This window comes from Bombina bombina, chromosome 5 (genome assembly GCF_027579735.1).
Source record: "Bombina bombina isolate aBomBom1 chromosome 5, aBomBom1.pri, whole genome shotgun sequence".
Classification (NCBI taxonomy): domain Eukaryota; kingdom Metazoa; phylum Chordata; class Amphibia; order Anura; family Bombinatoridae; genus Bombina; species Bombina bombina.
The window spans coordinates 283,693,178-283,719,096 of NC_069503.1; the positions used below are offsets into that span (position 1 = coordinate 283,693,178).

Consider the following 25,919-nt stretch of genomic DNA (forward strand, 5'->3'; position numbering starts at 1 on the left):
TCAGTAGCGCAATGTATGGAAGTAATTGGCCTGATGGTGGCTTCCATGACCATTGTCCCCTTTGCTCGATTTCATCTAAGAGCTCTGCAGTTGTGCATGCTCAGACAATGGAATGGAGATTATGCGGATCTATCTCAGAAGATAGTTCTAGATCAGGAGCACCTGTCTCAAGGCACCTGCTTTCTGAGACCTTCCTGGGTGATTGTGACCACAGACGCCAGCCTGTTGGGCTGGGGAGCAGTCTGGGACTCCTTAAAGGCGCAGGGACTTTGGTCTCGGGAGGAGTCCGCTCTCCCTATCAACATTCTGGAGTTGAGGGCAATCTACAATGCTCTGATGGCTTGGCCCCAACTGTCTTTAGCTCAGTTCATCAGATTCTAGTCAGACAATGTAACCTCAGTCCAAAAAGATATAAATATTATATATCCTATAGGAGGCGCTCAGAACAAAGCAAAAATATAGGGGTAAGGTCCTAAAAGTGGTGATCATATAACATGTTGATCTTACCCATACAGTCCAGCACAAAAACTACAAGACACAATGTTACTAGTAGGGGAGTGGTAACAGCACAAAATAACGGAACAATGTGCAACAACCTAAATCAAGTTATTAAAAAAGGCATGAGCTGTAATAAGTCAATAGACTATATACTTATAGCTTCAAATCCAGATGTCTGTGAGATCTTTCCCAGGAAACCTGATAACTGGTGGATATGATGGAAGAGTAGGAGGAAGGCAGGCAGCTCTCTTACTTTACCAGATGGAGGGATTCTGCAGTTAGATAATTAGACAGAAACAGGCGTCACATGTGCGAATCAATAGCGCAACGAAAATCATGTGCAATAAGACTACACACGGGCTACTCACATTGAGGAAAGGCATTCAATCATGCCTATAGACGCGGGCTGGATTTCATACAGCAGTCCAGCTAGCTGACCACCGTCCAAACCAGAACTCTGAAGTCCTAAGACGAAGGAACACAGATACAGCAGCAAAACAAATAAAGGGTATACACCCAATAGGTAGCAAAGGCTAGGAGATATGCACACCAAGCACTGATAGTTAAAAAAATATATTAATCAATTTATTAAAAACATAGTTTTAAAACAATTCATGCTCTATTCAGTGTTATCTCTAGCATAAAAACTGAGAAACCATGCAAAGCGTTTCTCTGTGAAAACCGTTTTATCAGGCATGTTAAACACATTTACAAACACCCTTTAAATAGGGCTACGCTACCAACAGGTGTAATAGTCCCTCCCCTTCAATTGGACCCACCAGCCAATCCGGACCCTTCATTTCAACACACCCCTTGAGTCACACATGTGCCGATAAGTGTAACTATAATGAGAATGCTCAACCAATGGTACAATAATTTATGGCGTGGATTGTCTTGTTGCTCCAATCATAATGTACTTCAACATTAAAACCCCAAAACCATTCCTCTAGATGCAATACCTATAACAATAAGTGTATGTAGAAAGCTCGGCACTGTTTGTCAAAAATGTTTCTATAATGATTATTGTCATCTAAACCACCAATGTGCTAAAGTGTAAAAACTGTTTAACAGCTTTCCCTAAGTTGGTGTAAGGGATTCAAATACTTGCTTGTGTGTAGTAGCTATTGTGTCCGTAGTTAAGAAAATATTATCGGAGGGTGTGCCGCCTATAGATCCAATTGGTTCTGGCATCTGTGACGAAAAAGACGTCAATGAACACCAACCACTTGCTGATATTACTGTCAAACAACTCACCCGCTCAAATATAGTGACATCTGGAATCTCAAGCAGGATCATATACAAACATGCAGAAGGGATCACAAATAATAATGTGTTCTATGATACAAAACAAGTGTATGGATATAATAGGTGGTATGTGATGGTGAACGAGTTAGTGTCCTCTGCTATGAACAATGATACTAATACCTAAATACAGAGGCATAAAAGTGTGACTACCTAACTAGCATAATTTAATATACCTAATAATGGTAATAAAGGGGTGGTGGTGCAAAAAATTAAAGGTATAAATTAATAAACAATGTACTAAAAGAGTGTAAAAGTTAAACTAAATAAGGCATATAAATTAAATTAAAGGGGCAGTATAAAAATACTGTGACTGGAGGAGCCCACAAGATGATCCTTAACTAAAAAGGGTCGATAATAATTAATACTAAAATTACTATCAAAATGATTGTCAAAAAAATATATGGGGGTGTTGAAATTCCACTGTACAAAAACAAGTACTATATATAAACAGTGCTACAATGTAGGCTGGTGGAAATAGTAACTCAAACCCACAAGTAATAATAATCCACACACAAGTAAATGCTGAATATATGGGGAAACAATAAAATCATACAAAAGCAGCTGAATCTATGACCTCGTTGAGACCCAAAGGGAACAGAGTCTGGCACCTAAAGATCCAGTATGTCTCCCTTTGTCTTAATTTAGTAAATCTGTTACTGTGACGGCTGGGAGGAATACTTTCGATAGGGGTTATTTTTAACTTACATATCAGTGGATGGTGTTCTTGACAAATATGTCTAGAAACACTATGTTTTAGTCATTTATGGGTCACATTCCTAAGGTGTTCACTCCATCTTACTCTAATTTCTTTCATGTAATTAGCAAGAGTCCATGAGCTAGTGATGTATGGGATATACATTCCTACCAGGAGGGGCAAAGTTTCCCAAACCTCAAAATGCCTATAAATACACCCCTCACCACACCCACAATTCAGTTTTACAAACTTTGCCTCCGATGGAGGTGGTGAAGTAAGTTTGTGCTAGATTCTACGTTGATATGCGCTCCGCAGCAAGTTGGAGCCCGGTTTTCCTCTCAGCGTGCAGTGAATGTCAGAGGGATGTGAGGAGAGTATTGCCTATTTGAATGCAGTGATCTCCTTCTACAGGGTCTATTTCATAGGTTCTCTGTTATCGGTCGTAGAGATTCATCTCTTACCTCCCTTTTCAGATCGACGATATACTCTTATATATACCATTACCTCTACTGATTCTCGTTTCAGTACTGGTTTGGCTTTCTACAAACATGTAGATGAGTGTCCTGGGGTAAGTAAATCTTATTTTCTGTGACACTCTAAGCTATGGTTGGGCACTTTGTTTATAAAGTTCTAAATATATGTATTCAAACATTTATTTGCCTTGACTCAGAATGTTCAACTTTCCTTATTTTTCAGACAGTCAGTTTCATATTTGGGATAATGCATTTGATTTAATCATTTTTTTCTTACCTTCAAAAATTTGACTTTTTTCCCTGTGGGCTGTTAGGCTCGCGGGGGCTGAAAATGCTTCATTTTATTGCGTCATTCTTGGCGCTGACTTTTTTGGCGCAAAAATTCTTTTCCGTTTCCGGCGTCATACGTGTCGCCGGAAGTTGCATCATTTTTTGACGTTATTTTGCGCCAAAAATGTCGGCGTTCCGGATGTGGCGTCATTTTTGGCGCCAAAAAGCATTTAGGCGCCAAATAATGTGGGCGTCTTATTTGGCGCTAAAAAATATGGGCATCGCTTTTGTCTCCACATTATTTAAGTCTCATTTTTCATTGCTTCTGGTTGCTAGAAGCTTGTTCTTTGGCATTTTTTCCCATTCCTGAAACTGTCATTTAAGGAATTTGATCAATTTTGCTTTATATGTTGTTGTTTTTTCTCTTACATATTGCAAGATGTCTCACGTTGCATCTGAGTCAGAAGATACTACAGGAAAATCGCTGTCTAGTGCTGGATCTACCAAAGCTAAGTGTATCTGCTGTAAACTTTTGGTAGCTATTCCTCCAGCTGTTGTTTGTATTGATTGTCATGACAAACTTGTTAAAGCAGATAATATTTCCTTTAGTAAAGTACCATTGCCTGTTGCAGTTCCTTCAACATCTAAGGTGCAGAATGTTCCTGATAACATAAGAGATTTTGTTTCTGAATCCATAAAGAAGGCTATGTCTGTTATTTCTCCTTCTAGTAAACGTAAAAAATCTTTTAAAACTTCTCTCCCTACAGATGAATTTTTAAATGAACATCATCATTCTGATTCTGATGACTCTTCTGGTTCAGAGGATTCTGTCTCAGAGGTTGATGCTGATAAATCTTCATATTTATTTAAAATGGAATTTATTCGTTCTTTACTTAAAGAAGTTCTAATTGCTTTAGAAATAGAGGATTCTGGTCCTCTTGATACTAATTCTAAACGTTTGGATAAGGTATTTAAATCTCCTGTGGTTATTCCAGAAGTTTTTCCTGTTCCTAATGATAATAAGTCCACATGATGGTGCGGCCCTCATTCCAGCTCAGCTGGTAGGGGGCAGGTTACGTTTTTTCAAAGAAATTTGGATCAATTCTGTTCACAATCTTTGGATTCAGAACATTGTTTCAGAAGGGTACAGAATTGGTTTCAAGATGAGATCTCCTGCAAAGAGATTTTTTCTTTCCCGTGTCCCAGTAAATCCAGTAAAAGCTCAAGCATTTCTGAATTGTGTTTCAGATCTAGAGTTGACTGGAGTAATTATGCCAGTTCCAGTTCAGGAACAGGGGATGGGGTTTTATTCAAATCTCTTCATTGTACCAAAGAAGGAGAATTCCTTCAGACCAGTTCTGGATCTAAAAATATTGAATCGTTATGTAAGGATACCAACGTTCAAGATGGTAACTGTAAGGACTATCTTGCCTTTTGTTCAGCAAGGGAATTATATGTCCACAATAGATTTACAGGATGCATATCTGCATATTCCGATTCATCCGGATCATTATCGGTTCCTGAGATTCTCTTTTCTGGACAAGCATTACCAGTTTGTGGCTCTGCCGTTTGGCCTTGCTACAGCTCCAAGAATTTTTACAAAGGTTCTCGGTGCCCTTCTGTCTGTAATCAGAGAACAGGGTATTGTGGTATTTCCTTATTTGGACGATATCTTGGTACTTGCTCAGTCTTTACATTTAGCAGAATTTCATACGAATCGACTTGTGTTGTTTCTTCAAGATCATGGTTGGAGGATCAATTTACCAAAAAGTTCATTGATTCCTCAGACAAGGGTAACCTTTCTGGGTTTCCAAATAGATTCAGTGTCCATGACTCTGTCTTTAACAGACAAGAGGCGTCTAAAACTGATGGCAGCTTGTCGAAACCTTCAGTCACAATCATTCCCTTCGGTAGCCTTATGCATGGAAATTCTAGGTCTTATGACTGCTGCATCGGACGCGATCCCCTTTGCTCGTTTTCACATGCGACCTCTTCAGCTTTGTATGCTGAATCAATGGTGCAAGGATTACACAAAGATATCTCAATTAATATCTTTAAAACCGATTGTTCGACACTCTCTGACGTTGTGGACAGATCACCATCGTTTAATTCAGGGGGCTTCTTTTGTGCTTCCGACCTGGACTGTAATTTCAACAGATGCAAGTCTCACAGGTTGGGGAGCTGTGTGGGGATCTCTGACGGCACAAGGAGTTTGGGAATCTCAGGAGGTGAGATTACCGATCAATATTTTGGAACTCCGTGCAATTTTCAGAGCTCTTCAGTTTTGGCCTCTTCTGAAGAGAGAATCGTTCATTTGTTTTCAGACAGACAATGTCACAACTGTGGCATACATCAATCATCAAGGAGGAACTCACAGTCCTCTGGCTATGAAAGAAGTATCTCGAATTTTGGTTTGGGCGGAATCCAGCTCCTGTCTAATCTCTGCGGTTCATATCCCAGGTGTAGACAATTGGGAAGCGGATTATCTCAGTCGCCAAACGTTGCATCCGGGCGAATGGTCTCTTCACCCAGAGGTGTTTCTTCAGATCGTTCAAATGTGGGAACTTCCAGAAATAGATTTGATGGCGTCCCATCTAAACAAGAAACTTCCCAGGTATCTGTCCAGATCCCGGGATCCTCAGGCGGAGGCAGTGGATGCATTATCACTTCCTTGGAAGTATCATCCTGCCTATATCTTTCCGCCTCTAGTTCTTCTTCCAAGAGTAATCTCCAAGATTCTGAAGGAATGCTCGTTTGTTCTGCTGGTAGCTCCGGCATGGCCTCACAGGTTTTGGTATGCGGATCTTGTCCGGATGGCCTCTTGCCAACCGTGGACTCTTCCGTTAAGACCAGACCTTCTGTCACAAGGTCCTTTTTTCCATCAGGATCTGAAATCCTTAAATTTAAAGGTATGGAGATTGAACGCTTGATTCTTCGTCAAAGAGGTTTCTCTGACGCTGTGATTAATACTATGTTACAGGCTCGTAAATCTGTATCTAGAGAGATATATTATAGAGTCTGGAAGACTTATATTTCTTGGTATATTTCTCATCATTTTTCTTGGCATTCTTTTAGAATTCCGAGAATTTTAGTTTCTTCAGGATGGTTTAGATAAAGGTTTGTCCGCAAGTTCCTTGAAAGGACAAATCTCTGCTCTTTCTGTTCTTTTTCACAGAAAGATTGCTATTCTTCCTGATATTCATTGTTTTGTACAAGCTTTGGTTCGTATAAAACCTGTCATTAAGTCAATTTCTCCTCCTTGGAGTTTGAATTTGGTTCTGGGGGCTCTTCAAGCTCCTCCGTTTGAACCTATGCATTTATTGGACATTAAATTACTTTCTTGGAAAGTTTTGTTCCTTTTGGCCATCTCTTCTGCCAGAAGAGTTTCTGAATTATCTGCTCTTTCTTGTGAGTCTCCTTTTCTGATTTTTCATCAGGATAAGGCGGTGTTGCAAACTTCTTTTGAATTTTTACCTAAAGTTGTGAATTCCAACAACATTAGTAGAGAAATTGTGGTTCCTTCATTATGTCCTAATCCTAAGAATTCTAAGGAGAAATCGTTGCATTCTTTGGATGTTGTTAGAGCTTTGAAATATTATGTTGAAGCTACTAAATCTTTCAGAAAGACTTCTAGTCTATTTGTTATCTTTTCCGGTTCTAGAAAAGGCCAGAAAGCTTCTGCCATTTCTTTGGCATCTTGGTTGAAATCTTTAATTCATCTTGCCTATGTTGAGTCGGGTAAAACTCTGCCTCAGAGAATTACAGCTCATTCTACTAGGTCAGTTTCTACTTCCTGGGCATTTAGGAATGAAGCTTCGGTTGATCAGATTTGCAAAGCAGCAACTTGGTCCTCTTTGCATACTTTTACTAAATTCTACCATTTTGATGTATTTTCTTCTTCTGAAGCAGTTTTTGGTAGAAAAGTACTTCAGGCAGCGGTTTCAGTTTGAATCTTCTGCTTATGTTTTTCGTTAAACTTTATTTTGGGTGTGGATTATTTTCAGCAGGAATTGGCTGTCTTTATTTTATCCCTCCCTCTCTAGTGACTCTTGTGTGGAAAGATCCACATCTTGTGTAATCATTATCCCATACGTCACTAGCTCATGGACTCTTGCTAATTACATGAAAGAAAACATAATTTATGTAAGAACTTACCTGATAAATTCATTTCTTTCATATTAGCAAGAGTCCATGAGGCCTGCCCTTTTTTTGTGGTGGTTATGATTTTGTATAAAGCACAATTATTCCAATTCCTTATTTTATATGCTTTCGCACTTTTTTTATCACCCCACTTCTTGGCTATTCGTTAAACTGAATTGTGGGTGTGGTGAGGGGTGTATTTATAGGCATTTTGAGGTTTGGGAAACTTTGCCCCTCCTGGTAGGAATGTATATCCCATACGTCACTAGCTCATGGACTCTTGCTAATATGAAAGAAATGAATTTATCAGGTAAGTTCTTACATAAATTATGTTTTTTCTACAGGTGCGCCTATGTATTGCATCCCACATTCGCACGTAAGTGCATAAATAACGTAAGAAGAATCACAGGAGAGTCTCCCTAAAATGGGGAATTGTTCTCCTGTAGTGTGAGAAGTTAAAGGGACAGTATACACTAATTTTCATATAACTGCATGTAATAGACACTACTATAAAAAATAAGATGCACAGATACTGATATAAAAATCCAGTATAAAACTGTTTAAAAACTTACTTAGAAGCCCTCAGTTTAGCTCTGTTGAAATGGTAGCTGGAAAGCCCACAGCAAGTGGGAAACAAGACATTCCCCCTCCCCCTTCTTATGCATATGAAAAGACCCTTTACACAAACAGGTAGCTGACGGTATTCTCATAAAACTTTGGGGCTTGGTAAGGAGTCTGAAAATCAAAGCAATGTTATTTAAAAATAAGCAAAACTATACATTTAAAAAAAAACAAAAAAAGTTTATAGGCTATATAAATAGATCATCTACAAAACATGTATGCAAAGAAAAAATGAGTGTATAATGTCCCTTTAATTTGGGTATTTTTGGGTGATTCAGGCTCGTAAGCCTGTTACTCGAAAGATTTACCATAATATATGGCGGAAATATCTTTATTGGTGTGAATTCAAGGGCTACTCTTGGAGTAGGGTCTGGAGAAAGGGTTATCTGTTAGCACTCTAAAGGGTCAAATTTCAGCTATATCTGTTTTGTTACATAAACGTTTTTCAGGCCTTGGTTAGAATCAGGCCTGTGTTTAAGTCTGTTGCTCCGCCTTGGAGCCTTAACCCTAAAGTTTTGCAGCAGACTCCATTTGAGCCAATGCATTCCATAGATATTAAGTTGTTATCTTGGAAGGTTTTATTTCTTTTGGCTATTTCTTCTGCTCGGAGAGTCTCTGAACTCTCAGCTTTGCAGTTTGTCTCCTTATCTTATTTTTCATGCGGATAAGGCGGTTCTTCGTACTAAGTTAGGTTTCCTTCCTAAGGTTGATTATACAAAAAATTATTAATCAGGAGATTGTTGTTCCGTCTCTGTGTCCGAATTCTCCTTCTGTTAAAGAACGTCTGTTGCACAATTTGGATGTGGTTCGTGCTCTTAAATTCTATTTGGAGGCGACTAAGGATTTTCGCAAGTCTTCTGCTCTTTTTGTTTGTTTTTCTGGGAAACGTAGAGGTCAGAAAGCTACTGCTTCTACTCTTTCTTTTTGGTTGCAAAGTGTGATTTGTCTAGCATATGAGTCTGCTGGTAAACAACCTTCAGAGAGAATTACGGCTCATTCCACCAGGGCTGTTGCCTCTTCTTGGGCTTTTAAAAATGAAGCTTCCATGGAGCAAATTTGCAAGGCTGCAACTTGGTGGTCTTTGAATACTTTTTCCAAATTTTACAGATTTGATACTTTTGCCTCGCCTGAGGTGGCTTTTGGGAGAAAGGTTCTTCAAGCGGCGGTGCCTTCCGTTTAGGCATGGTTGTTTTTATCCTCCCCCTATTCATCTGTGTCCTCTAGGTTGGGTATTGGTTCCCAACAGTAATTAAGATGAACCCGTGGACTCACCATATCTTAGGAGGAAAACAAAATTTATGCTTACCTGATAAATTTATTTCTTCCAGATATGGTGAGTCCACGGACCCACCCTTTTTGTTTTTATAAGAATTTTTGACTGAACCTCAGACACCTCTCCACCTTGTGTTACTCTCTTTTCTCCATTTTCTTTTGGTCGAATGACTGGGGGTTGTGGGTAAGGGAGTGATACTTCACAGTTTTACTGTGGTGCTCTTTCCCTCCTCCTGCTGGCCTGGAGTGATATTCCCAACAGTAATTAAGATGAACCCGTGGACACACCATATCTGGAAGAAATACATTTATCAGGTGAGCATAAATTTTGTTTTTCCCTCTTTTAAGGGTTTTCTTATTGGAAGAATATTTTCGCCTTAGTACAAATAGTCTAAGGGAAGAATTTATATAATAATACAATCATCCTATTTACAGATGTCCCGCTGGAACATAAAACTGTCTGATATTCAGACCCAGCATATAGATCATAAAAACTTTGGAATAGACTTTGTTTTGTTTAAAGGGGATATTAAAGGGACATGAAACCCAAAATTTCATGATTCAGACAGAACATGGGATTTTAAACAATTTTTCAATTTGTTTCTATTATCTAAATTACTTCTTTCTCTTGGTATGCTTAGTTTAAAAACATATCTAGGTAGGCTCAGGAGCAGCAATACATTACTAGGAGCTAGCTGCTGACTGGTTGCTGCATAAAAATTCCTATTTTCATAGGTTCTCCAGTTGTCTTCAAATAGCTCCCAGTAGTGCATAGGCGTTCCTTTGAAAAAGAATACAAAGAGATCAAAGCAAATTCGAATATAATTTGCATAAGTGCATTTCAGTTCTTTATAGAAGCATTTTGTAATGTACTTGTGTTAGCACAAATGCTTTTAGTAAAAGCTATTAATTTTTCAGCAGCCTATGCACAAATGCTGCACATGCACTGTACACCCTTATTCAAACACTGCACCAACTCAGAGGAAGAATAGGCATGTGTCTCATCAGCGATTACTTAATTTGCATCTTACAAGCCACTACTGACTGTCAGAGTAGTGGTGTTTGAATGCTGCTGTACAGGACAGGCACAGCTTATGTGTGTATACCATTAAAACAGTGATGTATTGTATTGAATCATTTTTGCTAATAAAAATGTTTATTCAAAATAAAAAATGCACATTTCAGCTTTGACTGATATATCCCCTTAAACATTTTGTTAAAGGAACAGTATACACAAATTTCTTCTGTTAAGTGTGATCAGTCCACGGGTCATCATTACTTCTGGGATATTACTCCTCCCCAACAGGAAGTGCAAGAGGATTCACCCAGCAGAGCTGCATATAGCTCCTCCCCTCTACGTCACTCCCAGTCATTCTCTTGCACCCAACGACTAGATAGGATGTGTGAGAGGACTATGGTGATTATACTTAGTTTTATATCTTCAATCAAAAGTTTGTTATTTTAAAATAGCACCGGAGTGTGTTATTACCTCTCTGGCAGAGTTTGAAGAAGAATCTACCAGAGTTTTGCTATGATTTTAGCCGGAGTAGTTAAGATCATATTGCTGTTCTCGGCCATCTGAGGAGTGAGGTAAACTTCAGATCAGGGGACAGCGGGCAGATGAATCTGCATAGAGGTATGTAGCAGTTTTTATTTTCTGACAATGGAATTGATGAGAAAATCCTGCCATACCGATATAATGTCATGTATGTATACTTTACACTTCAGTATTCTGGGGAATGGTACTTCACTAGAATTACACTGTAAGAAATACATAAAGCTGTTTAATAACTAGAGATTATGTTTAACGTTTTTGCTGGAATGTAAAATCGTTTTCATTTGCTGAGGTACTGTGTGAATAAATGTTTGGGCACTATTTTTCCACTTGGCAGTTGCTTAATCTGTTTTTCTGACAGTTTCTGTTCTCCCTCACTGCTGTGTGTGAGGGGGAGGGGCCGTTTTTTGGCGCTTTTTCTATGCATCAAATATTTCAGTCAGCAACTCATTGTATTCCCTGCATGATCCGGTTCATCTCTACAGAGCTCAGGGGTCTTCAAAACTTATTTTGAGGGAGGTAATTTCTCTCAGCAGAGCTGTGAGAATTATAGTTTGACTGAGATAAAAAACGTTTATTCTGTAATTTGTTTCCTGCTTTCAGAATTTGTTATCTTTGCTAATGGGATTAAACCTTTGCTAAAGTTGTGTTGTTTACAAGGATTGAGGCTATAACTGTTTCAATTTATTAATTTTCAACTGTCATAGATCTTCTGTGCTTCTTAAAGGCACAGTACATTTTAATATTATTCTAATTGAATTGTATTTCCAAGTTGCAAGTTTATTTGCTAGTGTGTTAAACATGTCTGATTCAGAGGATGATACCTGTGTCATTTGTTGCAATGCCAAAGTGGAGCCCAATAGAAATTTATGTACTAACTGTATTGATGCTACTTTAAATAAAAGTCAATCTGTACAAATTGAACAAATTTCACCAAACAACGAGGGGAGAGTTATGCCGACTAACTCGCCTCACGTGTCAGTACCTACATCTCCCGCTCAGAGGGAGGTGCGTGATATTGTAGCGCCGAGTACGTCTGGGCGGCCATTACAAATCACATTACAGGATATGGCTACTGTTATGACTGAGGTTTTGGCTAAATTACCAGAACTAAGAGGTAAGCGTGATCACTCTGGGGTGAGAACAGAGTGCGCTGATAATATTAGGGCCATGTCAGACACTGCGTCACAGGTGGCAGAACATGAGGACGGAGAACTTCATTCTGTGGGTGACGGTTCTGATCCAAACAGACTGGATTCAGATATTTCAAATTTTAAATTTAAACTGGAAAACCTCCGTGTATTACTAGGGGAGGTGTTAGCGGCTCTGAATGATTGTAACACAGTTGCAATACCAGAGAAAATGTGTAGGTTGGATAAATATTTTGCGGTACCGACGAGTACTGAGGTTTTTCCTATACCTAAGAGACTTACTGAAATTGTTACTAAGGAGTGGGATAGACCCGGTGTGCCGTTCTCACCCCCTCCGATATTTAGAAAAATGTTTCCAATAGACGCCACCACAAGGGACTTATGGCAAACGGTCCCTAAGGTGGAGGGAGCAGTTTCTACCTTAGCTAAGCGTACCACTATCCCGGTGGAGGATAGCTGTGCTTTTTCAGATCCAATGGATAAAAAGTTAGAGGGTTACCTTAAGAAAATGTTTGTTCAACAAGGTTTTATATTGCAACCCCTTGCATGCATTGCGCCGATCACGGCTGCAGCGGCATTCTGGATTGAGTCTCTGGAAGAGAACATTGGTTCAGCTACTCTGGACGACATTACGGACAGGCTTAGAGTCCTTAAACTAGCTAATTCATTCATTTCGGAGGCCGTAGTACATCTTACTAAACTTACGGCGAAGAATTCAGGATTCGCCATTCAGGCACGCAGGGCGCTGTGGCTAAAATCCTGGTCAGCTGATGTTACTTCTAAGTCTAAATTGCTTAATATACCTTTCAAAGGGCAGACCTTATTCGGGCCCGGGTTGAAAGAGATTATCGCTGACATTACAGGAGGTAAAGGCCATGCCCTGCCTCAGGACAAAGCCAAAGCCAAGACTAGACAGTCTAATTTTCGTTCCTTTCGTAATTTCAAAGCAGGAGCAGCATCAACTTCCTCTGCACCAAAACAGGAAGGAGCTGTTGCTCGCTACAGACAAGGCTGGAAACCTAAACAGTCCTGGAACAAGGGCAAGCAGACTAGGAAACCTGCTGCTGCCCCTAAAACAGCATGAATTGAGGGCCCCCGATCCGGGATCGGATCTAGTGGGGGGCAGACTTTCTCTCTTCGCCCAGGCTTGGGCAAGAGATGTTCAGGATCCCTGGGCGCTAGAGATAATATCTCAGGGATACCTTCTGGACTTCAAATACTCTCCTCCAAGAGAGAGATTTCATCTGTCAAGATTGTCAACAATCCAGACAAAGAAAGAGGCGTTTCTACGCTGCGTACAAGAGCTCTTGTTAATGGGAGTAATCCATCCAGTTCCACGATCGGAACAGGGACAGGGGTTTTACTCAAATCTGTTTGTGGTTCCCAAAAAAGAGGGAACTTTCAGACCAATCCTGGACTTAAAGATCCTAAACAAATTCCTAAGAGTTCCATCGTTCAAGATGGAGACTATTCGGACAATTTTACCTATGATCCAAGAGGGTCAATACATGACCACTGTAGATTTAAAAGATGCTTACCTTCACATACCGATTCACAAAGATCATTATCGGTACCTAAGGTTTGCCTTCCTAGACAGGCATTACCAGTTTGTGGCTCTTCCATTCGGATTGGCTACAGCTCCAAGAATCTTCACAAAGGTTCTGGGTGCTCTTCTGGCGGTACTAAGACCGCGGGGAATCTCGGTAGCTCCATACCTAGACGACATTCTGATACAAGCTTCAAGCTTTCAAACTGCCAAGTCTCATACAGAGTTAGTGCTGGCATTTCTAAGGTCACATGGATGGAAGGTGAACGAAAAGAAAAGTTCACTCGTTCCACTCACAAGAGTTCCCTTCCTGGGGACTCTTATAGATTCTGTAGAAATGAAGATTTACCTGACAGAGGACAGGCTAACAAGACTTCAAAGTGCTTGCCGCACCCTTCATTCCATTCAACACCCGTCAGTGGCTCAATGCATGGAGGTAATCGGCTTAATGGTAGCGGCAATGGACATAGTACCCTTTGCACGCTTACACCTCAGACCACTGCAACTGTGCATGCTAAGTCAGTGGAATGGGGATTACTCAGACTTATCCCCTTCTCTGAATCTGGATCAAGAGACCAGAAATTCTCTTCTATGGTGGCTTTCTCGGCCACATCTGTCCAGGGGGATGCCATTCAGCAGACCAGACTGGACAATTGTAACAACAGACGCCAGCCTTCTAGGTTGGGGTGCCGTCTGGAATTCTCTGAAGGCTCAGGGACAATGGAGTCAGGAGGAGAGTCTCCTGCCAATAAACATTCTGGAATTGAGAGCAGTTCTCAATGCCCTCCTGGCTTGGCCCCAGTTGACAACTCGGGGGTTCATCAGGTTTCAGTCGGACAACATCATGACTGTAGCTTACATCAACCATCAGGGAGGGACAAGAAGCTCCCTAGCTATGATGGAAGTATCAAAGATAATTTGCTGGGCAGAGTCTCACTCTTGCCACCTGTCAGCAATCCACATCCCGGGAGTGGAGAACTGGGAGGCGGATTTCTTAAGTCGTCAGACTTTTCATCCGGGGGAGTGGGAACTTCATCCGGAGGTCTTTGCCCAAATACTTCGACGTTGGGGCAAACCAGAGATAGATCTCATGGCGTCTCGACAGAACGCCAAGCTTCCTCGTTACGGGTCCAGATCCAGGAGCAGTCCTGATAGATGCTCTGACAGCACCTTGGGACTTCAGGATGGCTTACGTGTTTCCACCCTTCCCGTTGCTTCCTCGATTGATTGCCAGAATCAAACAAGAGAGAGCATCAGTGATTCTAATAGCACCTGCGTGGCCACGCAGTACTTGGTATGCAGACCTGGTGGACATGTCATCCTGTCCACCTTGGTCTCTACCTCTGAAACAGGACCTTCTGATACAGGGTCCCTTCAAACATCAAAATCTAACTTCTCTGAAGCTGACTGCTTGGAAATTGAACGCTTGATTTTATCAAGACGTGGATTTTCTGAGTCAGTTATTGATACCTTAATACAGGCTAGGAAACCTGTTACCAGAAAGATTTACCATAAGATATGGCGTAAATACCTATATTGGTGTGAATCCAAAGGTTACTCTTGGAGTAAGGTTAGGATTCCTAGGATATTGTCTTTTCTACAAGAAGGTTTAGAAAAGGGTTTATCTGCTAGTTCATTAAAGGGACAGATCTCAGCTCTGTCCATTCTGTTACACAAACGTCTGTCAGAAGTTCCTGACGTCCAGGCTTTTTGTCAGGCTTTAGCCAGAATTAAGCCTGTGTTTAAAACTGTTGCTCCACCATGGAGTTTAAACCTTGTTCTTAATGTTTTACAGGGCGTTCCGTTTGAACCCCTTCATTCCATTGATATAAAGTTGTTATCTTGGAAAGTTCTATTTTTAATGGCTATTTCCTCGGCTCGAAGAGTCTCTGAATTATCAGCCTTACATTGTGATTCTCCTTATTTGATTTTTCATTCGGATAAGGTAGTCCTGCGTACTAAACCTGGGTTCTTACCTAAGGTAGTTACTAACAGGAATATCAATCAAGAGATTGTTGTTCCTTCTTTATGCCCAAATCCTTCTTCAAAGAAGGAACGTCTACTGCACAACCTGGATGTAGTCCGTGCTCTAAAATTTTACTTACAGGCAACTAAGGAATTTCGACAAACGTCTTCTCTGTTTGTCATTTACTCTGGGCAGAGGAGAGGTCAAAAAGCTTCCGCTACCTCTCTTTCTTTTTGGCTTCGTAGCATAATTCGTTTAGCTTATGAGACTGCTGGACAGCAGCCTCCTGAAAGAATTACAGCTCATTCTACTAGAGCTGTGGCTTCCACTTGGGCCTTCAAGAATGAGGCCTCTGTTGAACAGATTTGCAAGGCTGCAACTTGGTCTTCGCTTCATACTTTTTCCAAATTTTACAAATTTGACACTTTTGCTTCATCGGAGGCTATTTTTGGGAGAAAGGTTCTTCAGGCAGTGGTTCCTTCTGTATAAAGAGCCTGCCTATCCCTCCCGTCATCCGTGTACTTTTGCTTTGGTATTGGTATCCCAGAAGTAATGATGACCCGTGGACTGATCACACTTAACAGAAGAAAACATAATTTATGCTTACCTGATAAATTCCTTTCTTCTGTAGTGTGATCAGTCCACGGCCCGCCCTGTTTTTAAGGCAGGTAAATATTTTTTAATTTATACTCCAGTCACCACTTCACCCTTGGCTTTTCCTTTCTCGTTGGTCCTTGGTCGAATGACTGGGAGTGACGTAGAGGGGAGGAGCTATATGCAGCTCTGCTGGGTGAATCCTCTTGCACTTCCTGTTGGGGAGGAGTAATATCCCAGAAGTAATGATGACCCGTGGACTGATCACACTACAGAAGAAAGGAATTTATCAGGTAAGCATAAATTATGTTTTTCATATAACTGCATGTAATAGACAATACTATAAAGAAGAATATGCACAGATACTGATCTAAAAATCCAGTATAAAACCTTTTGAAAACTTACTTAGAAGCTCCCAGTTTAGCAGTGTTGATGAGGTTTGGCTGGAACACCCACTGAAATGGGCTGAGAAAGCGGGAGGAGCAGACACTTCCTCCTCCCCTGCATATGAAAAGACCCATTAGACAATCAGGGGCCAGCAGGAGTCTGTAGACTTCAGTATACATTTGATACGTTAGGGCTTGGTCAGCACAATGTTATTAAAAAAATAGCAAAACTATACACTGTTACAAAAACACTCCCAGATGGGCTATATAATGCATCATCTACAAAACATTTGTGTAACGAAAAATCTAGTGTACTATGTCCCTTTAAAAGGATAGTCAATTTTTTTTATTTAAAAATAGAGATAATCTCTTTATATTAACCATTCCCCTGTTTTGCATAACTAGCACTGTTATATTAAAACACATTTTACCTCTGTGATTACGTTGTATCTAAGCCTCTGCAGACTGCCCCCTTTTCTCAGTTCTTTTGTCAGACATGTATTTTAGCCAATCATTGCTGACCCATAAATAACTCCACGTGAGTGAGCACAATGTTATCTATATAACACACATGAGCTAATGCCCTCTAGCTGTTAAAAACTGTCAAAATGCACTGAGATAAGAGGTGGCCTTCAAGGGATTAGAAATTAGCATATGAGCCTACCTAGGTTTAGCTTTCAACAAAGAATACCAAGAGAACAAAGCAAATTTGATGATAAAAGTAAATTGTAAAGTTGTTTAAAATGACATGCCCTATATGAATCATGAAAGTTTAATTTGCACTTTACTGTCCTTTTAACTAATAAATCGTACCATCAGGGAAATAATTAAATTTCTACCCATTAATGCCATGCCTTTGTCTCTTCTTTAGTGCCTTTGGTGTATTACCAACAAGACTTGCCTTGAGTATCCAGTGAGGCACATTTTCCCTCCATCTTCAGTGTGTGCAATGTCAGATGCTAGATGGGGAGTATGTTGGAGTAAGTATAACCTTTTTTTTTTTTTTAGTCATCCTGTCTATTAAAAGGTCATAGACTGCCATATGTTATTATTGTCACCAGGCTTTTTATAATGTGCAGATTTCACAGGATTCTGAAGCCACTCTTGATTAAATAACTTGTCACTGGAAAGCTTCAGACCACAGGGGCTGCAAATTGGCCAGACTTAGAGCATTGCAACTGTTTATGCAAATACAATTATTAACATGCAAATTGAACTCATTATTATTCAAATTACACTTCATGAATGTAAATGACTCCTAATACATATGCATATAATTTGTTCCTAAAATTTTACTGCTCATCATAAAATGGGAATATAAAAATGAAGATGTATTTAAGTAACTGCTAATTTCAGCCCCAGTTCTTACTGTCTTTAAAAAGGTGCTTTGTTGCTCCTGAGCCTACCTGGATATGCTTTTCAGCAAAGGTTACCAAGGGAACTAAGTACATTTGACAATAGAAGTAAGTTGAAATTATTTAAAGTTGCATCCACTATCTCCTTGTTCTCAGCCTGTGGTATATGTAACCCTGAGGATACTAGGGGCATTGCCAGAGGGTCCTCAGTGGCTTGTCTTTTCATATTTTTTTGCCCTAATGCTGCACATAAATAAGAGTTTCCCAGTTCTACCCTCAAGCACCCATAACAGGCCGTATTCTAATTCGCTACCTGGTCTGGTCAGCTGCTCTTTCAATATGGCTGCAGTCATGTAGGGAAATCCTTAGAATCTGGCTGGTTATAGACATTTAATGGCTGGAGCTGATAAACTCTTATAATAAAGTATGTCACCGGAAAAGTGCCAGGCAAAGCGTATATATCACTGTGAAAAGATTGTCATGGAGCCACCTATAGGGCCACAGTGAAATGTCAGAAGGAAAATATGTCATGGGTAAGCGTGTAAGTAAGCTTGGCTTTCAGAGCTGTTTGGGGCAAACAGTATTGTTTCCCAATAGTACATCTCAGATTCTTCATACTTTTTCCTCCCAGGCTGACTAAAAATCCGATTTTTTTTAAAAAAAATGTAAAAATTTTTTTTTAAATAAAATTCTTTTTAAGTAAAAATCTATATAAAGATAGTTTCTATTTCAGATACATTATAATCCAAAGGTTATTCATCCTGAAATAAAGATTAGTTTTTAATTATATAGCAAGATGTATATTCATGGCTGTAATGTTTTGGTGGGGTTTTTTTAAGGTAAATTAATTTCATTAATCCTTTCATAATGTCATGCTCGCCCCAAGGTTTCTGTCAGATTATTTTGGACAATTTTTCTATCTTGAAGATATTATCACATATTATTAGTTTCTTGGTTCACAAAACTGTGAATTTGTGTCTGCAGAATTAACATGCATCTTATTAACAGCAAAATGTTAAAAAATCAACATGCAGAGTTAATAAATAGACCTTAAAGAGACATGATAATGAAAGATATATTTTGGGTTTCAGATAGAGCGTAACATTTTCAGATTTACTAATAATATCAGACTTGCTTCATTCTCTTGGAATCCTTTGTTGAAGGAGAGCAATGCTCTACTGGGGCCTAGCTGAATACATTGGGTGAGACAGTGACAAACAGCTAGCTCACAGTAGTGCATAGCTTCTGAACCTACCTAAGCATGCTTTTCAACAATGGATACCAAGAGATCAAAACAAATTAGATAAGTGAAGTCAATTGGAAAATTGCATGTTCTTTCTGAATCATGAAAAATTAATTTTGACTTTACTGTCCCTTTAATGCCATTGCTCCCCTGCAAATCTATGTTTACAGAATCAACCTATACTAAGTTTCAAGCAGCTCACTGAATAGAAGATTGTTTGGAGTGGAATAGATCTGCACAAGGAGATAATTGGGAGGAGGGAGGGTCAAGCATTAAAAATGAAATATAATGTTGTTATTATTTTAGTTAAGTGTTGTTATTAATATAATATATATTTTCCTCCTTCCAATAAATTACAGGTGAAAAATTGATCAAATATGAATGATTAACCAATTAAACTGGAGATAGTTCACTTTCAAATAATGTCATTCATTCATGTTCTATCTATTCATATCTAATGATATATAACCAAATCAGTAATGGTCTGATAAAACTGGAAAAAATAATCTGAAAATGTATTGTTCTAAAAATGAAAACCATGATATAAATTGGTCTTACTGACTAGTGATTTAAATAAAATTCACACTGTTTCCACCTACTGGAAAAACTTCTGGAATAAATACATGAGGTTTAAAAACTGAATTTAAACGCTTAGTAGTTTTAATATCAAGAGGACTAGACTCCTCCATATCTAATGCAATCAACACTTCTTTAAGTAAAGAACGAATAAACTCCATCTTAAACAAACATGAAGATTTATCTTTAGCCAATACTTTGACATCTTGTAGATCGGGGACTTTTTTCAATCCTCTTTGTTCTGAGCAGAATTTTGACATTCTTAAGTAACTCCATCTAAAAAGGAAGAGTCAGAATTAGAAAAGATTACATCACGGGCAACAAAATGAATAACAGGAATAGAATGTTTAAATTATGAAGAAAGATTTAGCCAAGTTGGGACTGCTTTCTCTAGAAAAGAGGTGCTTGATTATACGATTACTTTATTATATTTATTATGGGTCTGCACAGGTAGTTGGCAGGATCAAAGTATATGCCAAGGAAATGGGAATAAATTTCGTCTTGTAAGGCTAGATGATAGAAGATTTCGCCTTCAGCAAGGAAAAACATCAATTATGCTTACCTAATAATTTCATTTTCATTGTTACGAGGAGAGTCCACGGCTTCATTCATTACTTGTGGGAAATACAGAACCTGGCCACCAGGAGGAGGCAAAGACATCCCGGAGGCTTAAATACCTCCCCCACTCCCCTCATCCCCCAGTCATTCTTCAGAGGGAACAAGGAACAGTAGGAGAAATATCAGGGTATAAAAGGTGCCAGAAGAAAAACAAAAGAAATTTAGGTCCGCCCAACGGAGAACCGGGTGGGAGCCGTGGAATCTCCTCGTAACGATGGAAATGAAATTATCAGGTAAGCATAATTTATGTTTTCCATCTAATATGAGGAGAGTCCACGGCTTCATTCATTACTTGTGGGAAACAAATACCCAAGCTCTAGAGGACACTGAATGAAATAAAGGGAGGGTAAAAAGAGAGATGGACCCTATTCTGAGGGCACAGCCTGCAAAACCTTTCTCCCAAAAAAAGTCAAATTTGTAAAATTTTGTAAAAGTATGTAAGGAGGGGAGGACCAGGTAGCCGCCTTTCAAATCTGCTCCATAGAGGCCTCATTCTTAAAGGCCCAAGAAGAAGCCACAGCTGTAGTTGAGTGAGCCGTAATCCTCTGAGGAGGCTTATGTCCCGCTGTCTCATAAGCCAAACGAATCAGGCTCCTCAGCCAAAAGGATAGGGAAGTAGAAGAAGCCTTCTGTCCCTTGCGCTTCCCCGAATAAACAACAAATAAAGCAAACGTTTGTCTGAAATACTTCGTAGCCTGAAGATAGAATTTCAAGGCTCGAGACACATCCAAGTTATGAAGTAACCGTTCTTTTGAAGAAGAAGGTTTAGGACACAAAGAAGGAACCACAATCTCCTGATTAATATTGCGATCAGACACAACCTTAGGGAGAAATCCCAGTGCAGTCGACACTTCTCTGCCATCCTCCTGTGACGAAAGGCAAAGAAAAAGAATGACTGGGGGATGAAGGGAGTGGGGGAGGTATTTAAGCCTTTGTCTGGGGTGTCTTTGTCTCCTCCTGGTGGCCAGGTTATGTATTTCCCACAAGTAATGAACGAAGCCGTGGTCTCTCCTCATATTAGATGGAAATAGTTATTGACAGTAAATGCAGTCAGTATATAAAATGCAGTCAGTATATAAAACTATCGGCCTGTTTCAGTAGTGACGGTAAAATCATTGTATTTAATAAAAATGGCTTAGATTGATTTACAATGGGCCCATATATCATTCTGATGAGCGTTTAAAGCACAGTCTCAGGTACTAAAGCCCAGTAACACATTTTGTTCCAGTGTTGGTATCCAACTAGACAACATGACAACAGTTGTTCAATTCAACCATCAGTAGCTGTTCATAGCTCCCTTACAATATAAAAAGCGGAAGATATCTTCATAAAATTACCTCAGGTAATTTCTTCCAATTCATTTTCCATATAGTTTGAATTTCAAAACAGATTATAGATTATTAAAACATTAAATATAAATAGTAATGTCATAACATTTTATTTCTTCTATAAGATACGAGTCCACGGATTCATCCTTTACTTGTGGGATATTATCCTCCTGCTAACAGGAAGTGGAAAAGAGCACCACAGCAGAGCTGTCTATATAGCTCCTCCCTTGACTCCACCCCCCCAGTCATTCTCTTTGCCTACGCTAAGTAATAGGAAGGGTAAAGTGAAAGGTGATAAAATGTAAGTTTTTATTTTCTTCAAGCAAGAGTTTTTTATTTTAAATGGTACCGGTGTGTACTATTTTCCCTCAGGCAGCAGATGGATGAAGACTTCTGCCTGGAGGCTGATGATCTTAGGAGTTGTTACTAAGATCCAGAGCAGTTCCCACAGAATGGCTGAGGAGCACTTAAGAAACTTCAGTGTGAGGAACGTTTTTCATGCTATAAGCAGTGAGGTATGTTCAGTCATTTTTTTCTGGAGAGACTGTGTTATTTCAGAATTGGTTGACAGTATCCCCAGGAGGGAGAGGGTAAGCAGTAATCCTAAAATATATAGAGGGGTATTACTGAGCTTGCATATATGGGCTAAGCAAAAATGGTTGACACGGAGGTTTGAATGTTTGTGGGCAAACGTTTACATAACTGGGAGTGCTGATAACGTTTTTATGTGAGATGTTTTTCATGCTTATTGAGAGGGTACATATGGCTTCATTTTTGGGTTTATGAACCCACATGGCTAGTTTTTAGACCGCTCTGGTGCGGTTCATTTGGGCTGTGAGACATCGAGTGAGATGGGCGGGGCCTATTTTCGCGCCTCAGTTGCGCAGTTGTTTTTATCAGGCAAGCTCCAACTCCGGTGGGCCTTTGTGAGCTGTATTGGGCCAAATCGAAGGTTTAACCCGGTTTTACAGACCCCTGAGGGCAGGTAGGCGCCACAGCACGGCTGTGGTGAGGTACAGAGGGTATTTTTTATTGAAATAAACGTTTCTCCAACATTGGTGTGTCCGGTCCACGGCGTCATCCATTACTTGTGGGATATTCTCCTCCCCTACAGGGAAAGGCAAGGAGAGCACACAGCAGAGCTGTCCATATAGCTCCCCCTCTAGCTCCGCCCCCCAGTCATTCTCCTTGCCGCTCTGAACAAGTAGCATCTCCTCGGGGATGGTGAGGAGTTTGTGGTGTTAGTTGTAGTTTTTTATATCTTCTATCAAGAGTTTGTTATTTTAAAATAGTGCTGGCTTGTACTATTTACTCTACAACAGAAAAGTGATGAAGATTTCTGTTAAGAGGAATATGATTTTAGCACAAGTAACTAGAATCCATTGCTGTTACCACGCAGGACTGTTGAAACCAGAGAACTTCAGTTGGGGGTAACAGCTTGCAGACTCATCTGCTTCAGGTATGACTAGTCTCCTTCTAACAACACAGGCTAATGCTAGATGACAGTCATTTTTCCCCTCAGGGAAAATGGTAAGCCATTTTTCTTTCACCTCAGCAAAAAAGATAACAGGCTTCCCCTTTTTGATTTTTATGCTGGTAGACACTGTTAGGGGCAAAATCGATTGGTTTTTATTACAATATCATGGCATTTGAACTGTTTTATAAGCTCATATACACTTGGGAACGTTTTTTTATTGATCTGGCATGTTTTAGACACCTAAATCTAGTCAGGAAGGCCCCTTCACTCTAGTGTGCTGAGGGAGGAAGCCTCATTTTGGTGCTTCAGCTGTGCAGTTGATTTCAAGGCAGTGCATGCAGTTTTCATGTGAGAGGGTCCTGTGACTCAGAAAGTGACTCCAGAAGGCTTATTTCTGTGGATGATTGACCCCTAAGGAAGGTAAAATGCTGCAGCAATACTGTAGCAGGGATTGTAGTGTATAAAAACGGTTAAATCCAACAATTAGCTCTGGTTTGCTTGTTTTAAGAGCTAGAGTCTCCATATTTGCTGTGCAATACTTTCTAAGCATTAAGACACTGGGGTCCAAATTTCATAAAAATCGGATATTACCTTCATAGTTTTTTGAACATTCAGAAATAAAGTGTGTAATTTTATTATTTAAAGAGACAGTAACGTTTTTGTTTAAAATCGTTTTTATTGCATTGTTTGCCTGCCTAAATCTGTTTAACATGTCTATGCCATCAGATAACCTATGTTCTGTGTGTGTAGAGACAAATGTGTTCCCCCTTTGAGTGTTTGTGATAATTGTGCCATAGCGTCCAAACAAAATAAGGACAGCTCTGTTACATTTCATAATGTTGCCCAAGATAATTTATCTAATGAAGGTAGTGAGGATAATTCTACATCCTCTCCTTCTGTGTCTACACCAGCTTTGCCCGCGCAGGCGACACCTAGCGCGCCAGTGCTTATTTCTATGCAACAATTAACAGCAGTAGTGGATAATTCTATAGCAAATCTTTTATCCAAACTGCCAGCATTTCAGAGAAAGCGTGATTGTTCAGTTTTAAATACAGATAAAAAAAAGGATGAACAATCAGACGCTGACGATGCCTTATCTATTTTACCCTCACATCAATCGGAATTGGCTGTGAGGGAAGGGCTGTCTGAGGGTGAAATTTCAGACTCAGGAAAAATTTCTCAACAGGCAGAACCTGATATAGTAGCATTTAAATTTAAGCTAGAACATCTCCGCGCTTTGCTTAAGGAGGTATTAGCTACTCTGGATGACTGTGATTCTGTAGTAGTACAAGAGAAGTTGTGCAAATTGGACAAATTTTTAGAGGTCCCAGTGCACGAAGACGCTTTTCCAATACCCAAGAGGGTAGCGAGCATAGTGGATAAGGAGTGGGAGAAGCCAGGTGTACCCTTTGCCCCACCTCCTATATTTAAGAAAATGTTTCCCATAGTAGACCCTAGAAGGGACGCATGGCAGACGGTCCCGAAGGTTGAGGGTGCTGTTTCAACACTAGCGAAGCGCACAACTATTCCTATAGAGGACAGCTGCGCTTTCAAAGATCCTATGGATAAAAATTGGAAGGATTGCTTAAAAAGATTTTTGTTCAACAAGGGTTCATCCTTCAACCAGCTACGTGTGTTATTACTGTCACTTCAGCGGCGTCCTTTTGGTTCGAGGAACTAGAAAGGTCGCTCCAGAAAGAGACTTCCTATGAAGAAGTCATGGACAGAATTCACGCATTAAAGTTAGCTAATTCCTTTATATTGGATGCCGCTTTTCAAATAACGAAATTGGCGGCGAAAAACTCAGGTTTTACTATAGTAGCGCGGAGGGCGCTTTGGCTAAAATCCTGGTCGGCAGATGTGTCGTCCAAGACTAAGTTACTTAATATTCCTTTCAAGGGTAAGACCCTTTTTTGGCCGGAATTGAAGGAAATTATTTCAGACATCACTGGGGGTAAGGGCCATGCCCTCCCACAGGATAGGCCTTTTAAGGCTAAGAACAAGTCTAATTTTCATTCCTTTCACAATTTCAGGAACGGACCGGCTAATAACTCCACTGCCGCTAGACAAGAAGGTAACGCGGCCCAGCCCAAACCCGCTTGGAAGCCCATGCAAGGCTGGAACAAGGGTAAACAGACCAAGAAACCTGCTGCTGCTACCAAGACAGCATGAAGGGGTAGCCCCCGATCTGGTAGGGGGCAGACTATCTCTCTTCGCTCAGGCTTGGGCAAGAGATGTTCCGGATCCCTGGGTACTAGAAATAGTCTCCAAGGGATACCTGCTAGAGTTCAAGGGACTTCCTCCAAAGGGAAGATTCCACCTGTCTCACTTATCTTCAGACCAGATAAAGAAACAGGCATTCTTACATTGTGTAAGAGACCTATCAAAGATGGGAGTGATAAACCCAATCCCCTCCGGGGAACAAGGTCTAGGTTTTTACTCAAACCTGTTTGTGGTTCCCAAAAAAGAGGGAACTTTCAGGCCAATCCTGGATTTAAAGATATTAAACAATTTCCTCAGAGTTCCATCCTTCACGTGGCTCTTCCATTCGGTTTAGCCACCGCTCCCAGAATTTTCTCAAAGGTGCTAGGGTCCCTTCTAGTGGTCCTAAGGCCGAGGGGTATCGCTGTAGCACCTTATCTAGACGACATCCTAATCCAAGCGTCGTCTCTTTCCAAAGCGAGGGCCCACACAGACATTGTGTTGGCTTTTCTCAGATCTCACGGGTGGAAGGTGAACATAGAAAAGAATTCACTGTCACCGTCCACAAGGGTTCCGTTTCTGGGAACAATAATAGATTCTATGGAAATGAAGATCTTCCTGACAGAAGTCAGAAAGTTAAAGCTTCTAA

The 25,919-nt window shown here is 40.1% G+C and overlaps 1 protein-coding gene across 1 annotated transcript in view; it reads left to right on the forward strand.

Moving 5' to 3' along the window:
- Positions 1 to 25,919, forward strand: part of LOC128660264 (pituitary tumor-transforming gene 1 protein-interacting protein) — a 336,493-nt gene that overhangs the window by 49,960 nt on the left and 260,614 nt on the right. Inside the window, exon 3 of the mRNA XM_053714024.1 lies at positions 17,343 to 17,451. Within this exon, the coding sequence (XP_053569999.1) occupies positions 17,343 to 17,451 (109 nt within the window). The remainder of the gene's footprint in view (positions 1 to 17,342; positions 17,452 to 25,919) is intronic.